Source organism: Gossypium hirsutum, chromosome A03, assembly GCF_007990345.1.
Source record: "Gossypium hirsutum isolate 1008001.06 chromosome A03, Gossypium_hirsutum_v2.1, whole genome shotgun sequence".
Lineage (NCBI taxonomy): Eukaryota > Viridiplantae > Streptophyta > Magnoliopsida > Malvales > Malvaceae > Gossypium > Gossypium hirsutum.
The window spans coordinates 190158-207034 of record NC_053426.1 but is presented as its reverse complement, the minus strand read 5'-3'; the positions used below and the strand labels follow the sequence as shown (position 1 = coordinate 207034).

The following is a 16877-nucleotide window of genomic DNA, read 5'->3' as shown; positions in this document are numbered from 1 at the left end:
CCTATTCACACCAATCGAAAACTCTTTCTCTCTCTTCTATGGATTATATTTTTTTTCATAAAATAATTTTAAATGTTATAAATCTACGGATCAAAATTTAAATAACTTTCTTCTTTTATTTTTAACACTAACTATCAATTTGACTTGAATCTCGTTGATAAGTACTAATTCAATACACCAATAATCATATCGTTGCTTGAAATTTACTAACCAAACTTTTTCTAAAAAAAAATTAACCGTCCAATAAATTAATAAAAACTTTAAAATAATTCAGTGACTTAAATAAAAATTTTAGAATGATTTAATAATCATTTTATAACTTTTGAAATCATAATGTTATTAATAATTTAGTCATAGTTTACCTTTTTAACGTATTATCATGTGCTTGATTTTGCTTGCTTGCAATCCTATTTTCAGTTATTCGATTGTACTGACAGGCACAACAATTCCAATGCAATCGAAGGGAATAAAATAAATGTAGTAAAAAGAAAAACTATCATCGCCCAACCATTAAAATGAATCATAGTTTATTACACGTTCATCATCAATCATATTTTAACATAAAACAAGCTTGAAAAGGTTTAAAAGAAAAACCTGTGCATACTTACCCTTCTTTCAACAAAGAAAGGTATCACATTCACGACACTTACCCTTTCTTTCAACAAAGAAAGGTATCACATTCACGTACTTATATAGTCTACATACCATCATCATCCTCTTAAGGCTTTGCTTGCAAAAGGCAAGCCAAATCAATGGTGATGGATTATAAGGGATAAGGGAACCTAAAAATCTATCAAGGTCAGTTTTGATGATATTTATAACATGTCATGCAGAATAAATATTGTCTTTAGCTAAGCTAAATTTGGTTAAGAGGGTGTATAAATCCTACTGACTACCTTGCACATGCTCTGTTTGTTTATCATTATTTGTGTCTTGGTCATTCCTACTGGAATTTAGATCCTCGTGCCCTGGAATTTCCTTTAGCCTCTCCTGCAATGTTGTAACTGATATTAGAAAGAAGTTTTATTCGAATGGGGTCTCTAAGGACGACATGCTAACAAGGTTAATATTTTTGAAAAGCAAATCAAGAGTGGAATATGACCTTGAGAGAGGTATTCTCTGCGAGAAGTTGCTCATACTCGCTCTTGATACGGTTAGCTTCTGATCTAAGATTGGCATTATCTTCTTTTAAAACTTCAGCGCGCTGAGCCAGCTCATCGCATTCCGCCTGATTCAACAGCAAGAATTTGAGAAAAATAAATTAACATGTGGCTTTCAAATGGAAGATAACCGTAATACAATCCACAATTTCTGAAGGATACTTCATTACCTGCTTGCGCAACCTGGATCTACGAGCGGACTCTCTGTTTGATTGCTTCCTTCTCTGTCTTTTAAGCTCCCTTTCATCCTAAACTCATAAAACCAAAAGAGTTCCAGTTACAAAGTAACCCAAAAAGAAAAAGAGAACCTGAAAAAACAGATCTTACAACATAGGCAGGGTAAGTATGAGACAGTTGATTCGATGAGAAAATCAAGTCCAGCTTAACTTAGATTGAAATTAAACATTACAAAAAATGACGGCAAAGCACTAAACCTCAATCAAAGATATCAAATCTAAGGAGATCTTGAATTTTACTATATTGTTTAGAGAAAGAGAGAACCTGTAGCCATATCTGTGACTGAACACTGTCCCGTGATGCAGGAGTTACTATTCCTCCTGCAACTGGAGTTGGAGGAACCTTCCCACGCATTGCAGGGATGGTAGATGAAGCCGGACTCCCCCAGTAGTCCATCCCAATATGTAAGTTTGTTGTTGGACCAGGAACAGCTGTGGTGGCCACAGCCGTTGATATAGGTACAATGGGCAATCCTGTATTCACCATTGTATTTGGGCCTCCATTCTGAGGACCATGTGCTGAGTTTCCATTCTGAGATGCTTCACCTGTAATACAGACATTGTAGACACTCAGGATACCCAAATGATAATAAAGAAATGAAAAAAGATATGCTATTGACACTATCACTGTCTAACCTTCTCCAGAATCAAGTCTTCCTCCAGACTTCAAATGTGAATCCTACAAATAAGGAAACAAATAAGATTTTACAGCATAAATATGTGAACTCCTGAATTTGGGATAAAAATGAGCCATTGAAAGTTTTCTCATCCTTGGAATAGTTCCAAGAGAAGCTGCAACTGATGGGGAGCTGAAATAGAGATTATTGTCAAATGCCGCTTTAGCATTTCTTCAATAACACAACTGCATAGTATTTTTATGACATATAGAAGACCAATTCAACTTTGTTTCCCATGTGACAGGAATAAATAGAAAATTAATCTGATTAGTTGGCAGGCTAACTCTAACAACATAATACAGAAGCTGCAAGAGGATTTTATGCCATTTAGAGAGTGTGTCTCAACCAATGCTCCTAAAAATTCTGAAGAAGCATTTATGTCAGTCTCTGAGCAACATGCAGGCAGACAAGGTTGAAGCAAGGAATTTTTTGTTTTTTTTTTTTTTTTTGGGGGGGGGTGGGGTGGGGGTATAAAAGAGGATGAAATAATAAATTTGGGGGGAGCCAAAATAGATTTTTACCATCTTTTGAGAAAGAGAATATTGAAGTATCTAGGTATTGGACAAGCCAAGGGGACCAAGGCCCCAGCCTTCGCCCCTGCAGGCAGACATACACTGGGCAAGGGACATGATCTTGAACCATAAGTGAAAACCCTAAGATTAATAATGTAAAAAATTTGCCCGCTAAGTGGGCACCTACATACAGAATGAGAAGAAATGTGAGCCTCTTTGGCTCTATTAACTTACCTTCATACTTAGGGCAAGCCAATATCGAGAAATACAGAGAGTCCGGTGGCCACAGAATTTAATAGAATCAAATAGATGATGTCAAAAAAATATGATGTATGGCAAAAAGAAAATTGCAAAGAGGAAATCCTTTACCAGGGAAACACCGGTAACATCTCTAAGAACTTATTTGTTGTATCATAGGTCCAGAGTGTAGGGGGAAATAATAGCTATGGTCATAAATTCACAAAATTATAAGTCTTGCCCAGGAATCCACCATTTACGAAGGGTGTTCATGCTCCCCAAGATAGATGAAATACGGAAGCAATTTCAAAATATGAAATTATCACAAAGGAAAAGACAAGAGGCAATGTACTCACATTGTGGGAGTTCTCATCACTGCCTTCACTTGTACCTTCACTGCCACTCTCAGCACTACACATACACAATTATTACACTTTTAGCTAAATTACCTAGAAGGATCATTTTGATAGCAAACACAAGCAATTAGCAAGTTGTTATGCTTAGATGAGTAGGTGCATCTAAAAGTCTAGATATGACTTTGACTACCAACTAAAAGGCTCAAACAAAAAAAGGAAAACAAATGCTTAGTCAAATCATCTTAATTCAGGAGCTCTTCAAGCCACAAAAACAAACAGAACAATTCAAAAACTACTATAATAGAAGTTCGGGGGGGGGGGGAAGCCTTACTCTTAAACAAACTTTTCAAATCTTTCTAAATCTTCGTACAACTTAATAAAGGGAGAAGCATGGGAGGTTTATTCAAGAGTGGAGGTAACGAGAGAGCTTCTTCAATAAAGGGTCCTAATGACTTCACAATGAAACCAAGTTGAAACTACTTTGTTTAATAGGCTCTTTTCTTATTATTAAATTCTATTTTAAGACTTAGATATGCAGATCAAGAGTAGCCTTCCGACAAAAAGTCCATGTAATCAACAACAGCACAAACTTTGCAAACAAAATCTATAGAATAATTGGAAAGATCATTTCTTTTCTCCCCTACCTTCTAGAATAAGCTCCATTAGCCGAAGCGCCTGATTCTTTACCGAGATTATTGTTCTTTCCAGTAATCATGTTCAAACTGCCTAAACTCCCTTTTGATCTTTTAATTGGCAATTTTTCCTTCACATCAGAAGGCTTACCATCTGCTTCCATGTTTCCAGGAGTATTTCCCTATATAAAATCTCAAGATTCAGTCCTCTGAAAGAATGTACAAAAAAACATGCCTTCTAAAAGTAAAATCATAAGAAAGAGTAAGATTAAGTGCTCACAGAAGCCTCAACAATGCCGTTAGGAGAAGGCATAGCAAAAGGACTAAAAGGATAAGATCCCTGTCCAAGATTAAACCATGTCATGAAGAAGGCTCCAAATCTCGAGCTATTGTGGCATTAGAAACAAAACTAAGAACAGTGAAAAAGAACAAACTGGAGGAATGGATGGATGCGCATATATTCCACCATGAGGATACATTGCAACATAAGGATGTGGTGGGTACCATATGGAGGCATAATATGCTGCAAGAAACAAAGAATTACATTAAAGCTTTAATGACCAGCAAATGAAATCATTAAACCAAAGTAGTTAACAGAGCCAACAAATCCTAAAGCTGTAAAACTTAACAATTATAATAATGCACCATCTACCATCCTACAATACCAATTAACAACCATAAATACCTGAACCCCCCACATATATGGGGGAGCTTGAGGAGTCGATGCCAAGAACCCATGTGGAGGAATGGGAGAATATGCCTGCTAGCAAACAACAATCCACATACATAATAATTCAAAAACACGTATGACCTTAATTCCAAAAATAGAAACTGAACACATTTATCTACCAAACCTGAAATCCTGACCAGTCTGCATTTGCTGGACCAGCTGAATTAGTGGTTGAAGATGGCTCCTGAGCACAAATAGAACATTATTATAAACAGAAACCCAACACACACAGACACACTTGTAAGAACAGCTCCAAAATTTTCAAACAATTAACAAAAACATACCTGAGAACTACTAGCAGGAAGTGTTTTAGGCTCCTTCTCTTGTGCGGTTTTATCCATCTCACTGCTACCCACTACTCTATATCCACCAACCAACTATTAAAAAACCCTCAAACCATCCTACAAATATTCAATAGATACTTCCATCAATAATCCGCACTTTCAGATTTATCTAAACCCTATACATATAAGGAATGTCAACACAAAAGAAATCGCAGCTTACTATTTAAAAATAATCCCTTAAAATACATATACCGAATGCATTAGCCCCAATCAAAAAAGAAAATTCCCCATTTACATCACATCAAAAACAGTTAAAATTCCAATATCCAATCCTCTTTTTTATTATATTTATCAGTAACCAAGCAAATAACAATTAAGAAAAAGATGTAACATGCATCCACGGAAAGAAATAATTAAGAAAAACAATTTGTATTTGATAAAATTTGAAGGCATGCAATATACTGTTGACTACTCCACAAAATTAAGAAACAAATTATAAAAAAAACGTAAATATTGAATTACCGGTAAAAAAAAACCAAACTGATACAAAAGCCGAGTCTGAGATCCACTGAAAAAGAAGCAAATTTTAGGGAGCTATGGAGCTGAAAATTGCGCGAAGGGAGTTTTTTATTTCGATGGGTGGGGAAGAAGGGTGTAGGTGTCAATCTAGGAAAAGATTAAGGGTGGGATTGGAAGACAACAAATTTCTCATTTGTCCATTCCTTTTTACCTTTTCCAGATGGGAAAATTGTAAAAGATCATGCGATTGATGTTACACGTCGTACGGTAGTGGATTATTACTGGGATTCCCCCTTTCTATTTTCATGACATCGGGAATTCTCTATTTTGTCCTCCAATTTATTTTTTTATGGCTTAATTCAATGATAAGCCCTCAAATCATATCCATTGTTTGATTTAAGTATCTAGTTTTTTTCTCTTATAACCATTCGTTTTTTATTGATCCTTTGTTTTTAATCATTTTTTTTTCTAATGGTTAGAAGCTTTTTAAATATAATTCTAATTTTTTAAAAAAAATCAATTTTAATAGGTTGGTATTGTTATTTTTTAATAATTTTATTTATAATGTTTATGATCTTTTAAATAATTTTTAAATTTTTAAACGGTCATGATTGAATTTTTTTTTTAATTTGTTACCAAGTTCTTTGAAAATGAAGGTTAGGCGGTATGCGGTAGTAATCCTTCCCTGAAGTGTTGTGTTGGGAGTCCAAATATTTGTTGTGTCAATCGTTGTTTCTATTGTCCAAAGAGTTTTTTAGTCACCTTTTGTTTGGAAGGCTCCGTTGTAGTCGTTGTGATTATTTATGGCATGTTGATTACTTTTATAGGGTTTCGTTGTGCTTGGGTGAAGCAAATCGCATTTTGATGTTTCCAAATGTGCCAAAGTCTGAATATCTACCCTCGATTTATAAGATGGTTCGGTTGTCTTGTAACTGTGTATCCAAGAAGCAATCCATTCTCGAATATCTGAGATTTGCAAGACATCGACGTGGACCGACCATGAAATACTGATTCAAATCGGTCTGATTAGGGGCATAGTCGGAATTGATTCATTTTGCTCTGAACAAATAACACAATAAAGGTGAATCGGAATCCGTCATCTTAATAGTTCATCACGGATTGGTTGTAGATTGCGGCAAAGTTTCCAAAAGAATATTATATCTTGTGCGGAATATTAATACGCTATAGTGCCTCCCATTTTATGTTAAACTAGTTGTGAGTGAGTTCTGGGTTACGTTCCTCGATTAACATGTTGTAGGCAGCTTTGACTAAGAACTCGTTCGAAAAACTATGTTTCCACACATACCTGTCATTAACGTCGGTTAAAGAGAAGCTCCTCAAGTGTAATTCATTGGCTCAGTTGTCTCCCAGTCAATTCTGTATAAATTGGGAACACCACCTTTTGTTTTCTATATCCTATATGTTCGTTAATGGAATCACCAACCAATCGAAATTTGGTCCAAGCGTAACGTCTCTATTTGCGGCAATGGTCTAGCACTCAAACATCGGAAGAGATGTTAAGTAAAAAAGTTCAAGTACTTGTTTTTTACGAACTTTGTTACCATCTTTAGGGATACAGTTTCATGCAAAAATACATCTGTTTTTTTCAAATGAGATAAAATGTTACAATTTCCCTCTTGCATGAAAATTCTCAATACATGATGTGTGTTCTAACTTTTTTTAAGCAACCATGTTTTTCATTAAATTAAAACATTTAAATTAATAAAAAAAATACATTTCTCACTTTATTGTCCCAAACATGAAAAATTATCATGCATAAAATTAGATAAAAATGAAGTGTAAAATAAAGTATATTACAATTTAATTATTTAAATACAGATAGGTGGGTATGCGCTCTTTCTCTCTCATTATAAGAAATAGTTAAATTTCAATATTAAACTTTATACTTTAAATTCTAATATAATTTCATTACCATGTTTTTATAATGTTATTTAATAGTTCAAATAGTTAATATCGATTGTTGATTTTTTTATTAAAATATTACATGGTTATATATAATTTAAATGCCTTAAGAGTCTTAGAAACTAACAAGTGATTTCTTATTCTTCTTTATTTTTTTTCTAAACATTAGAAGAGGATGATCAAATTTCAGATTTTAACTCTATACTATGCCGAGGCTTGAGATTTAATATATACTTTAATTTTTTTTATATAATTTGGTTCCTCCACTTTTATAATGTAATTAGTTAATATTGTTAATTATATTAATCAAAATGTTAACGTCATTTTTTTCTTAAGAACACGACAACAAAAAAATCATTTTATCATGATGAGTTTGAAAAATTATTTTTAAGAAAAATCTTAATCGATATTTCAATATATTATTTTTAATGTTACATGACTACAAGGTGAATATATTATTTTTTTAATTTAAAAAAGTCACACCTATGTTTAATAAAATAATGAATTTTTAATTTCAAAAAATAAAGAAACTAAATTCCTGAAAGCATGGGAGTGAACAGTATTAGTATATTTTAATTACAATATCTTAATTTTTATAAAATATTATAAAATAAGAAAAAATGGTAAACTACACTGATAGTCACCCAAGTATTTAACTTTTTCTTTTTTGATCACTAATTGTTAAATTACTGATGGGAAGATAACTTGGTAGCTTCTAAAATTAGCATAATAGCAACTTTAACTCTTAATATTTATACACTGTGTCAAATTAACATTGATTATTAAAAAAATTTATCTCTCAATATTTACAAATTGTGTAATATGGTCTTTTTTATATATATAATTTTGTTTATTTTTTTGTGACAATGAGGTTTAATTTTAAAAGAATAAGAAAATATGAAAACTGTTATATTGGATTTTTGTGTGTTCACATTTTTTATATATTTTCGATCAAGTTGACTTGATAATTTTTTTTTAGCTTTTCATGTGAATGGATCACAAAAAAAAAAACCAAATTATATGATGTTTAAATGTTGAGAATTAATTTTTTTAAAATCAAGACTAAATTGATACAATATATAAATGTTGAGTATTAAACTTCCTATTATACTAATTTTAAAAGTTGTCATATATAATCGAATTATTACTATTGATGTAGTTTACCCATAAAAAATAGGGATAAATTTGAAAACAATACATGAACTATAGTTTAATGTGTAATTGTATACATAAACTTTGGTTTTATATAATTTTATATACGAAAATTTGATTTAATCAAATTTTTGTAAATTATTAACACAATTATTGATATAACAGTATTTTATGTTTATATATTGCAATAATAAATAATTATATTTATCTAATATCAAAATAAATTAATGTACTTATTTTTTTAAACGTGTATGATTAAAATAAAATAAATGTTTTAAGTATATATTTAAACTAAAATTAGAATTTTATGTGTATAATTGTCTCAAATTAATATGTATAATTATACTTTAAATTAAAATTGAAGTATAAATTTGAGATTTATAAAAAAAAAAAACCAACCGGCTCCGCCGTTGGATACGTTTACAAAGTGACAAGCAATAAGACGTAAACCAAACGTTGGATCCGAAAGTCCGAACGGGTTATACCAAAATTGAAAGGAGTCCGTTCCATTTGGGCCGGATGTACGAGTGGACCGACTTGGCGGGTGAAAAAAGAAATACTAATGAAAATTTAGTTCATCCCCCCGCTCAGCTAAATTACTTCTTCTTCCCTGTTGCTCCATTCATATCCTAAACAGAAAATATTGGGAAAAAATCCCATAAAATTAAATAAATTCAAATTTTAGCTTGTGATTGATCGCCATCGTCATGGATTCGTAAGCTTTTCTTTTTTTTTTTTCATTTTTATTTATATGTTCAATTAAGGGCTTAACTTTTTTTTATTGAAAGTTTTATATATAAAATACTTAGGGTTTGTACATGGTGATTATTTTGTTTTTTTAGTTATCGTGACGAGGAAGGAGAGCCGATTGTGGATTACGATGACATTCAGTCGGATCCTGGTTCACCGGAGCCGCGGCAAGATCTTCTCGATGACTTTGAGGATGAAGTGGAAAATTGGGGCCAACGAGAGCGATCGCAGACGCCGGCTTATGATACCGATAAGGTTGGGAAGCCGAGGAAAAGGCTGGTCAAGAAAGGAGGATCTACGGGAAAAGAGAGTATGGATGCTCCCGAGTTGTTAGATGAAGGTGAAGAGGGCAATTTTTGGAGGGGAGGATCGGATTCAGATGCGAAGAAGAGGAAGAAAAAGGAGAAGAAGCTCAAGGAGAAACATTATGGTGGTGCTACTGAGAAAGGAACTGTTAAAAAGTTGGGGAAGTCTGAGGAAGTAAATGAGATGTGGGAATGGGTTAATCCTGAGGTATTTCTCTCTCTCTCTCTCTTTTCTTTTGGGTTATTGAACTATTGATTGATGTTTGATTGAATTTGTGGTTTTGGAAATCTGGGTTCTCATTTTTTGGATTTACAATGGGTTCTGTTGCATAAAAAGAGATAAACTAACGTTGTAGTTGTTTACTCATTGAAGTTAAATTCCTAAATTGTGTGCTGAAATTTGGAATCAGTGAAATATTTATTGGTTTGTACTGATTTTAAGCTCAAAGTTTGGTTATGAAGTAAAGCAAAAAAGGAGAAAAACAACGAGTTCGGTTGCTACTTTTCTTTCTTTTTAACTTTATTTTATTAGAGGAGAATTTTGTGATATGTAGTCTCTGTGTAAATACCCCAAGATTAAGTTGTGTTATTTGATTAATTTTAATGGAGAATTGAGCCTTCTCTTTATTGCTGTTGGAAAACAAAACTTTTTGTGAGCATGCTAAAACAGTTTTTAAATTTAACCTTTCAGTTCATAGATTAAAGGACATAATAGTTTTGCATTTCAACCATAATATGTTCACTAGCTTAAGTATCTTTTTTGAAATATTGGCTTCAGGTCTCATCATTTCATTTTTTGAACAAATTACAAAACAATTTTATTCGTTATGTGATCCGCATAACTAATTGATGGTTCTGTTTCTCTTCTCTATGCTTCTATTTGATTATGTATGAAGTGGCCTACTAAGATAAGCTTGTTGATGTGATCACATTTCTTCTTTAAAATTTAATGATATAAGGTCAAAGGCTAACCAAAATTTTTCTTTGATTATCTGTCTCTGAACTGGAATAGAATGATCAAGAAGGTACTAGGACTATGGATGATGACGATTTCATAGATGACAGTGGTGTCAACCCGGAAGATAGATATGGGAGTGACAATGAAGCAAGGTCACCTGGTGCTGCCCCACAGGTTGTCAATCTTTGTGTATGACTTTCTTGTATGTTTGTCTTCGTGTTGATAAAGAGTTCTAGGAAACTGAGTTTGCCATGATATTTGTAGGTTTATGTACTTCAAAATTCAAATCCAAATTCATTGGTTGCTTAAAATATGTTATGAAGGGTTTTTAAAATAGTTTTTTGGTTCACTTCTATGATCTTTTAGGCAGAGGAAGATGATGAGGATCCTGAGATTAAGGAGTTATTTAAGATGGGTAAAAAAAGGAAGAAGAATGAGAAAAGTCCAGCAGAAATTGCATTGCTAGTTGAGAGTGTCATGGCAGAGCTTGAGGTAACTGCTGAAGAAGATGCAGAGCTTAATAGACAAGGGAAGCCAGCAATTAATAAACTCAAGAAGTTACCACTTCTTACTGAGGTTCTCTCAAAGTAAGCTGCTTGTCACGTTGATATGCTTTGCTTGTATTTATCAAGAAATGATCCTTCTCATTCTTTTTAATTACTCTTTATGCAGGAAGCAACTTCAACCAGAATTCTTAGATCATGGGGTTTTAACCTTGTTGAAAAATTGGCTTGAACCCCTTCCTGATGGAAGCTTACCAAATATAAATATCCGTGCAGCTGTTTTGCAGATTTTAACTGATGTATAAACTGGCATTATTTCTATTTCTGCTTGTGTAATAATTATCACCGCCTTGTTATTCTGTTGCATGAAAACTGAAATGTTGTTATCCATGCAGTTTCCAATTGATTTAGAGCAGCATGATAGAAGGGAGCAGCTAAAGAAAAGTGGTCTTGGAAAGGTAAGAAACTTTTTTATTTCAAAGCATGTTTGGGTTTTGATTCTCTTCACTCCCAAATTTTATGGGCAGGTCATTATGTTCTTATCAAAATCTGATGAGGAAACTACGTCCAACAGGAAACTTGCTAAGGAATTGGTTGATAAATGGGTAATCTTCTGGTTTAAGCTCCTGTTCTTTATATTCTAAAGATTTACCTACATCCTTCTTATCGTCTTTGGATCTGTATCCGCAAACTGTCATGGTTTGTGGCCTTTACTTTTTATCCTTTTTATGCATTAGTATGTTGACTCAAGAGTATGGTTTTGATTGGTGATTTTTTAGTGCTTGGGAATTGTGATTTCAGTGAAAAACATAGGCTTATTTTAATATATATATTTTGTATGTTAACTTTACATTTCTCAGGATGTCTTAAATGGCTTCTTTTATGGATAGCAATGGAATTATTTTCTGTCCAGCTGTACTAAGTCTCTTCTTATTAATAATTTTGAACATAATCCAGAGTAGACCAATCTTTAATAAGAGCACTAGGTTTGAAGACATGAGAAATGTTGAGGATGATAGAGTTCCCTTGCGAAGGCCATCTGTGAAAAGGTACCCTTTTAGTCAGTTTTATGCAAAATATGGTGTCGGATGGGTTTTTGTAATGTGGTTTCTTATTAATTTTTCTAAAATTCTTTTGTAGGCCCACAAATAGAGCTGCATCAATGGAATCTAGAGATGGTGATTTTGATTTGGATATTTCTCGGTAAGATGTAACCTAACATTTGGTTTAACATCATTGTTCTGATGATCTGTGCTATTGACTATTGTTGACCATAAAATTACAGGGACCACAAGTCTGGTAGATCATCGTCAGGTCAAAATGCTTCCAGGTCTGAATCTTCTTCAAGGCTACAACATGCTTCAAGGCCAGATGCAACACCAATGGATTTTGTTGTGCGTCCGCAATCTAAGATTGATCCAGATGAAATTAGAGCTCGTGCAAAACAAGTTGTACAAGATCAGCGTCGTTTAAAGGTTCAGCTTCTCTCTTTAGTATTAAATTAAGTTGGTTTTATTATTCGGAGATGGTTCCTTGGTTAGCAAAACTGAAGGGGATAGTTACCTTAAATTGTTCCTTTAGCAGTCAGAACCCCTAATATGGTGATACCCTCTTAAATTGTTCATCTTAAATCAAATGTTAAACCAAAAGTTTCATTGTGGTATAAAACGAATGAGCTGCAACAAGCATTCCTAAATCCTGACGCCCCTTATTCTTTTTTCTCTACATTTTCTGATCGAATTTAAACTTGTATCATGGCAGATGAATAAGAAGTTGCAGCAGTTGAAAGCCCCGAAAAAGAAGCAGCTGCAGGCATCTAAACTTAGTGTTGAGGGTCGTGGTATGCTTAAGTACCTGTAAATGATAATCCACAGTCCAGATACCCAAACTATAAGCTCTCTATTTCGCAGAAGAAACCTCCTTTGAAGCAAATGTTTCTGTTTTACTTATCCAATTGATTCCAATCATTCAGAAGGATTAACGGTGGACTATCATGATGTTTCATTAATTCTGTCTTGGGAAATACCTTCACTGCAGTTCAAATAAACATGGTATAATGTTTCAAGTGCATGCTTGCGTTAATATGGTAATTGATTTGATTTCTTTGTTTTTTTGTTCGCCACACCTCCTTATACAACTTGACTGGTATCTTGGTAACATCGGCTTCTAGCTTCATATTTATATATATGCATGTAATTCATCATATATATATGTATGTATTTCATTGTTGAGTTGCGAGACAATCAATGGCTTGGCTTCACTTTTCTAGATGTTGGTCTTTCAAATTTATCCTGAAATTAATGTTGACGTATATGGGAATTCTCCTCTGGAACAAATTTATTTGCAGGTGTAGCAAGTTGAAACATATTGTTCAGTAAAATCCCTCCTTGTAGGTTGCAATGTTGCTTCTCAAATGCTTCAAGCAATGAGATTTAAGATATTATTGGACAATGTTTTCAAATAGAGGTCCCACAGCATATGCTGGCTCATAGAAACAATTTTGATGATCATCTTAATCTTGATAATCTTTTCCATTTTCTATTCTTCTCCTGCAGATTGCTCTTGGAAGTAGATGGAAGAGCTGGAAAAGATGCCGGTATACCAACAAATTTCCTGCCCTTCTTAGAAATCCATTTCAATGGCATATTGTTAACCACAATGCCAATATCATTTGAGCTGTTCAGTTCAACAAGTTGTTTGATTTGATCAAGCATCTGGTGGCTCCAGGCAGCCGACTCATCTAATATGATCGAATCCTCCATTGGTTTCTTCCAAAGATCCATCAGTATCTCTCTGAACGATCGAGAAGACATGGAAGGTTCGCAGGCTTTATCATTGTCACACATCATATTGACCTTAATGACATGCTTGCAAAAATTTCCTTGCATTGACCATGCACAGTCACAGAAGCCAAATTCTGATCCAGGATTCCATACTATGTGTGTAATGCTGCTGCCTTTCAGACTTGCTACCTTTGCAAATAGGTTATACTTATCATCCAAGGTAACAGCAGAATCGGGAATTTGCAGTGCCCGGTGCCAAGACGTAGATGCAATGTATTCTTCCTTAACATTCTGGAAGGAATTACTTTCATCTGCATAACGATTGAGCCAATATGTTGAATGCAACTCCGTTGTCAGCTTGTGCACTAACCAGTCAACTCTTAGAAGTGCACCGAGATGTGAATCATCAAACAATTTTGTTTTCAGCTTCACCTGGTAAGCTTCTATGGCACCAGATGCCTCCTGGCTTGCAAGTGGAAAACTTTTCAATGTTAAAAGCCACATTTCTGGTCAAGCAGACATAGACAACATCAGTACTAGACATGAAACCTTGATTATTTGTGCATTGAGCTACAGCGAGAGAGAACTAACCAATCTTAGGCATCCAAGAGGATCTGAAATAATCTACAAAGGCAGTTTGATCAACAAAATCCTGAATGCATTCTTCCAATGCGACGGAAGTATTTACGCTGTCCCAAGTGTCATAAACTATTTTGCCTAGGCGCTTAAAGATTTCCCGTTGAACTTCGATATTGGAACATTTCTTAACAACATTCCTCAACCAAGAACTACGAAGACGCCAAAGAGAGAACAGGATAGGACAGCAAAATGTGTTCCTGATCCATCAGACAAAACAGGAGTAAGAGATCTACTCAGTTCAGACAAAATCTTAAAGCAAAATCTCTTGCCTTGTGGGATCCATTTCCATGGCTGCATTGTCAATCACGAAACCGTTGACCTTCCATCCACGTTCTATGCTCTGAGCTCGATCAAACAAGGCTTTTGTCCATTTAGACATATCTGACTTCACGACACTGGGTGTAATGATCCATGCAACAGGTAATGCATGGTGTCTTGAATCAAAGACAAGAAGTGTGCATAGGGGGTACTGCATTCAGAAACATTATCATGCAAGTTCCAGATCGAATAGCTTTATGAACACTGAGCAGACATAAATTGATAGAGTTATTACCTTGAGTTTTTTAATACCAAAAAGTCGAATCAGCTGCAACGAGATTGTGACGGCCAAAACGAACCATCTGTTGCAACTGCCATTCTGTTTGGATCCCGAGAATGAAAGGATCCATCTCGGAAGCATCCTGATAGAAGAATATAGATTTCTTATTGCGTTCAACCCACATCCGAATGCTAGCTTGATCATCTCTATCTAACTCGTGTGTGGATCTTTTAATGATCATCCCAAGTTTGCGGACATATTCAGAAGCAAGTGTATCGAATGTTACATCGGAACCACAGTATTGTTGAATGCATTCAATGTGTTTCTCGAGTACGTTTTCTTCAGGAATACCCTGATAGATCATAGACATTGTTTTCTGTTGAATCTCATTGGAAATATATGGAATTTTCTTTGCACCGGGGCCAATGGCATCTTTGTCAAGAGGGCCATGGCAAACGAAACCGGATTTGTTTATGTGACATCTCACGTTGTAAATAATAAGCGCAAATGACGGTCGAGTGTAAAGACGTTTGACAACAAAATGGCATCCTCGCATGGATTGAGGTCTTGCAGCTCGATTTCGGGTGTTTAGACGATATTTTCTACTAGGTAAACTACCACCACCTTCCCCATAGTTTTCAGGACCAAAGGAACACCAATATCTTTTACATATAAAATAGAAAATGTAAGAAATCTTATGGAACAAAATGGTAAACACTGTTAAGCATGGTTCAAAAACTTACAATTTATATTCCAAATATTCATCATTTTTGTACTCCTTTAAACTACCCTTTGATCGTTTACGTACCCTTTCTATATGGAATCGCGTCGGGCATTCCACATTGCAGCATTCTCCGATTATAAAATCATCGACTCGAGTGCAAGGAATGAGTGCTACATCATCTTGGTGCTCAACTGTGCCGAACTTTTTCCAAGTCAGATCCGCAGAAGAGAACTCCGCTTGTGGATCTTGTACTGGTATATCGAGTATCGATTTGACTATCTCCATAGACTTCTGCTCATCAGTATACCTGCAAAATGGTCTTAAAGCCCCCAAAAATTTGTACTTCAAATGGTCTTAAAACATTCAATGTTAGACTAATGATAATGAACCAAAATCATATCTAACTTTCACATCAAATCAAAAGCAAAGTTTTGTTTTTTTTTCCCGGAGTACAGGGATGGAGATATATCAAAATACGAAAGCAAAAGGAAAAAAGGGTCATAGGCAAGTTTCACAATGATAGTTCAACCAAAATTCATTTTTGCTCATCAATTGTTAAAGAGTAGAAAGATAATACCTTTGGAGCAAAGGCAGGCTAGCAAAAACTGGGTTTTAGACCTTTCAGGATCAAGTCCTATTTTAAGCTTGCAAAAATGGAAATGGCAAGGAAGTAGAGCATATAGAGGAATGAGTGAATATAAATAAAGAAAGAGAGAGCTTTTAGAGGAAAGGATGAAGGTTTTTTTTGGCAAATTGCGAGAGAAGGAAAGGAAGTACAGGGTACTGGTACAGTACTATGAAGGAGGCCGTTGGGACCTGTTTTTGGTGTATAGCAATTACAATCTCATGTTCCATTTTCATTTGCAATTGCTATAGCTATAGCTACCTATATATGTTTTCATTTTCATTTGGATCATTTAGATTTACCAAGTTTTTTTTAGTGAAATTTTATTATTTTAGGCATTAATGAGAGACTAATTGCAAGGAATCACCTTTCATTTTCTGCTATTACTTTTCCTTTTGTCACGAAGAAGGTCATTGAACTACGAAGTCCACAAATGGGACCAGAACACAAACCAGAACAAACTGGGCGAAAAACACAAGGCAACCCTACCAAGTCTAGACTAATCGTTCTACTATGGAATTGAGGGGAGGGAAGGATCATCATGATACAAGGATTCAGCCATTTATACAATAAATCGTATAAATGCGGATAATCCCGCCTACCCGATGGGCCCCTCAATTCCACTAACTAGTCA

General features: G+C 34.5%; 3 protein-coding genes and 1 pseudogene across 6 annotated transcripts; 1 reads left to right on the top strand and 3 right to left on the bottom strand.

Annotated features, from left to right (window-relative positions):
• Positions 1–481: 481 nt before the first annotated feature.
• Positions 482–5525, bottom strand: LOC107938585 (bZIP transcription factor 16). The gene is given in 14 exon segments (XM_016871799.2): positions 482–990; positions 1103–1228; positions 1331–1408; positions 1662–1942; positions 2033–2075; positions 3179–3233; positions 3823–3992; positions 4091–4150; positions 4245–4312; positions 4315–4333; positions 4496–4570; positions 4665–4724; positions 4825–4941; positions 5347–5525. Coding segments are annotated over 13 exon segments (1197 nt in total). The 5' UTR covers positions 4882–4941; positions 5347–5525; the 3' UTR covers positions 482–885.
• A 3410-nt stretch (positions 5526–8935) lies between these two features.
• LOC107938569 (protein IWS1 homolog 1) lies at positions 8936–15368 on the top strand. 4 transcript variants are annotated; one of them, XR_005920580.1, is made up of 12 exons: positions 8936–9133; positions 9261–9681; positions 10486–10605; positions 10798–11018; positions 11104–11233; positions 11330–11392; positions 11462–11539; positions 11892–11983; positions 12075–12137; positions 12220–12409; positions 12696–13020; positions 13490–15368. XR_005920580.1 is itself a non-coding variant. In XM_016871768.2 (11 exons), the coding sequence occupies exons 1-11, from the start codon at positions 9126–9128 to the stop codon at positions 12792–12794; spliced, it is 1485 nt and encodes a 494-aa protein (XP_016727257.2). In that variant the 5' UTR covers positions 8936–9125; the 3' UTR covers positions 12795–13043. The 4 variants fall into 4 exon arrangements, 2 of the variants coding, with proteins under 2 accessions (XP_016727257.2, XP_040960317.1); XR_005920579.1 differs by having other exon boundaries at positions 11330–11539; XM_016871768.2 differs by lacking the exon at positions 13490–15368 and having other exon boundaries at positions 12696–13043.
• On the bottom strand, positions 13294–14221 carry LOC121203174 (uncharacterized). Its single transcript, XM_041104396.1, has one exon. It carries the CDS (start codon positions 14219–14221, stop codon positions 13442–13444), a length of 780 nt encoding a protein of 259 aa, XP_040960330.1. The 3' UTR covers positions 13294–13441.
• Positions 14133–15990, bottom strand: LOC121223266 (uncharacterized; annotated as a pseudogene).
• Between the last annotated feature and the right edge of the window lie 887 nt (positions 15991–16877).

Bases quoted from the DNA above. Each gene is read 5' to 3' on its own strand.
- LOC107938569 (XM_041104383.1), top strand. The intron at 10,606-10,797 runs GTTGTCAATCTT...ATGATCTTTTAG, and splicing joins CACCTGGTGCTGCCCCACAG to GCAGAGGAAGATGATGAGGA. The intron at 12,138-12,219 runs GTAAGATGTAAC...ATAAAATTACAG, and splicing joins TTTGATTTGGATATTTCTCG to GGACCACAAGTCTGGTAGAT.
- LOC121203174 (XM_041104396.1), bottom strand. From the start codon at position 14,221: ATGTGGCTTTTAACATTGAAAAGTTTTCCACTTGCAAGCCAGGAGGCA.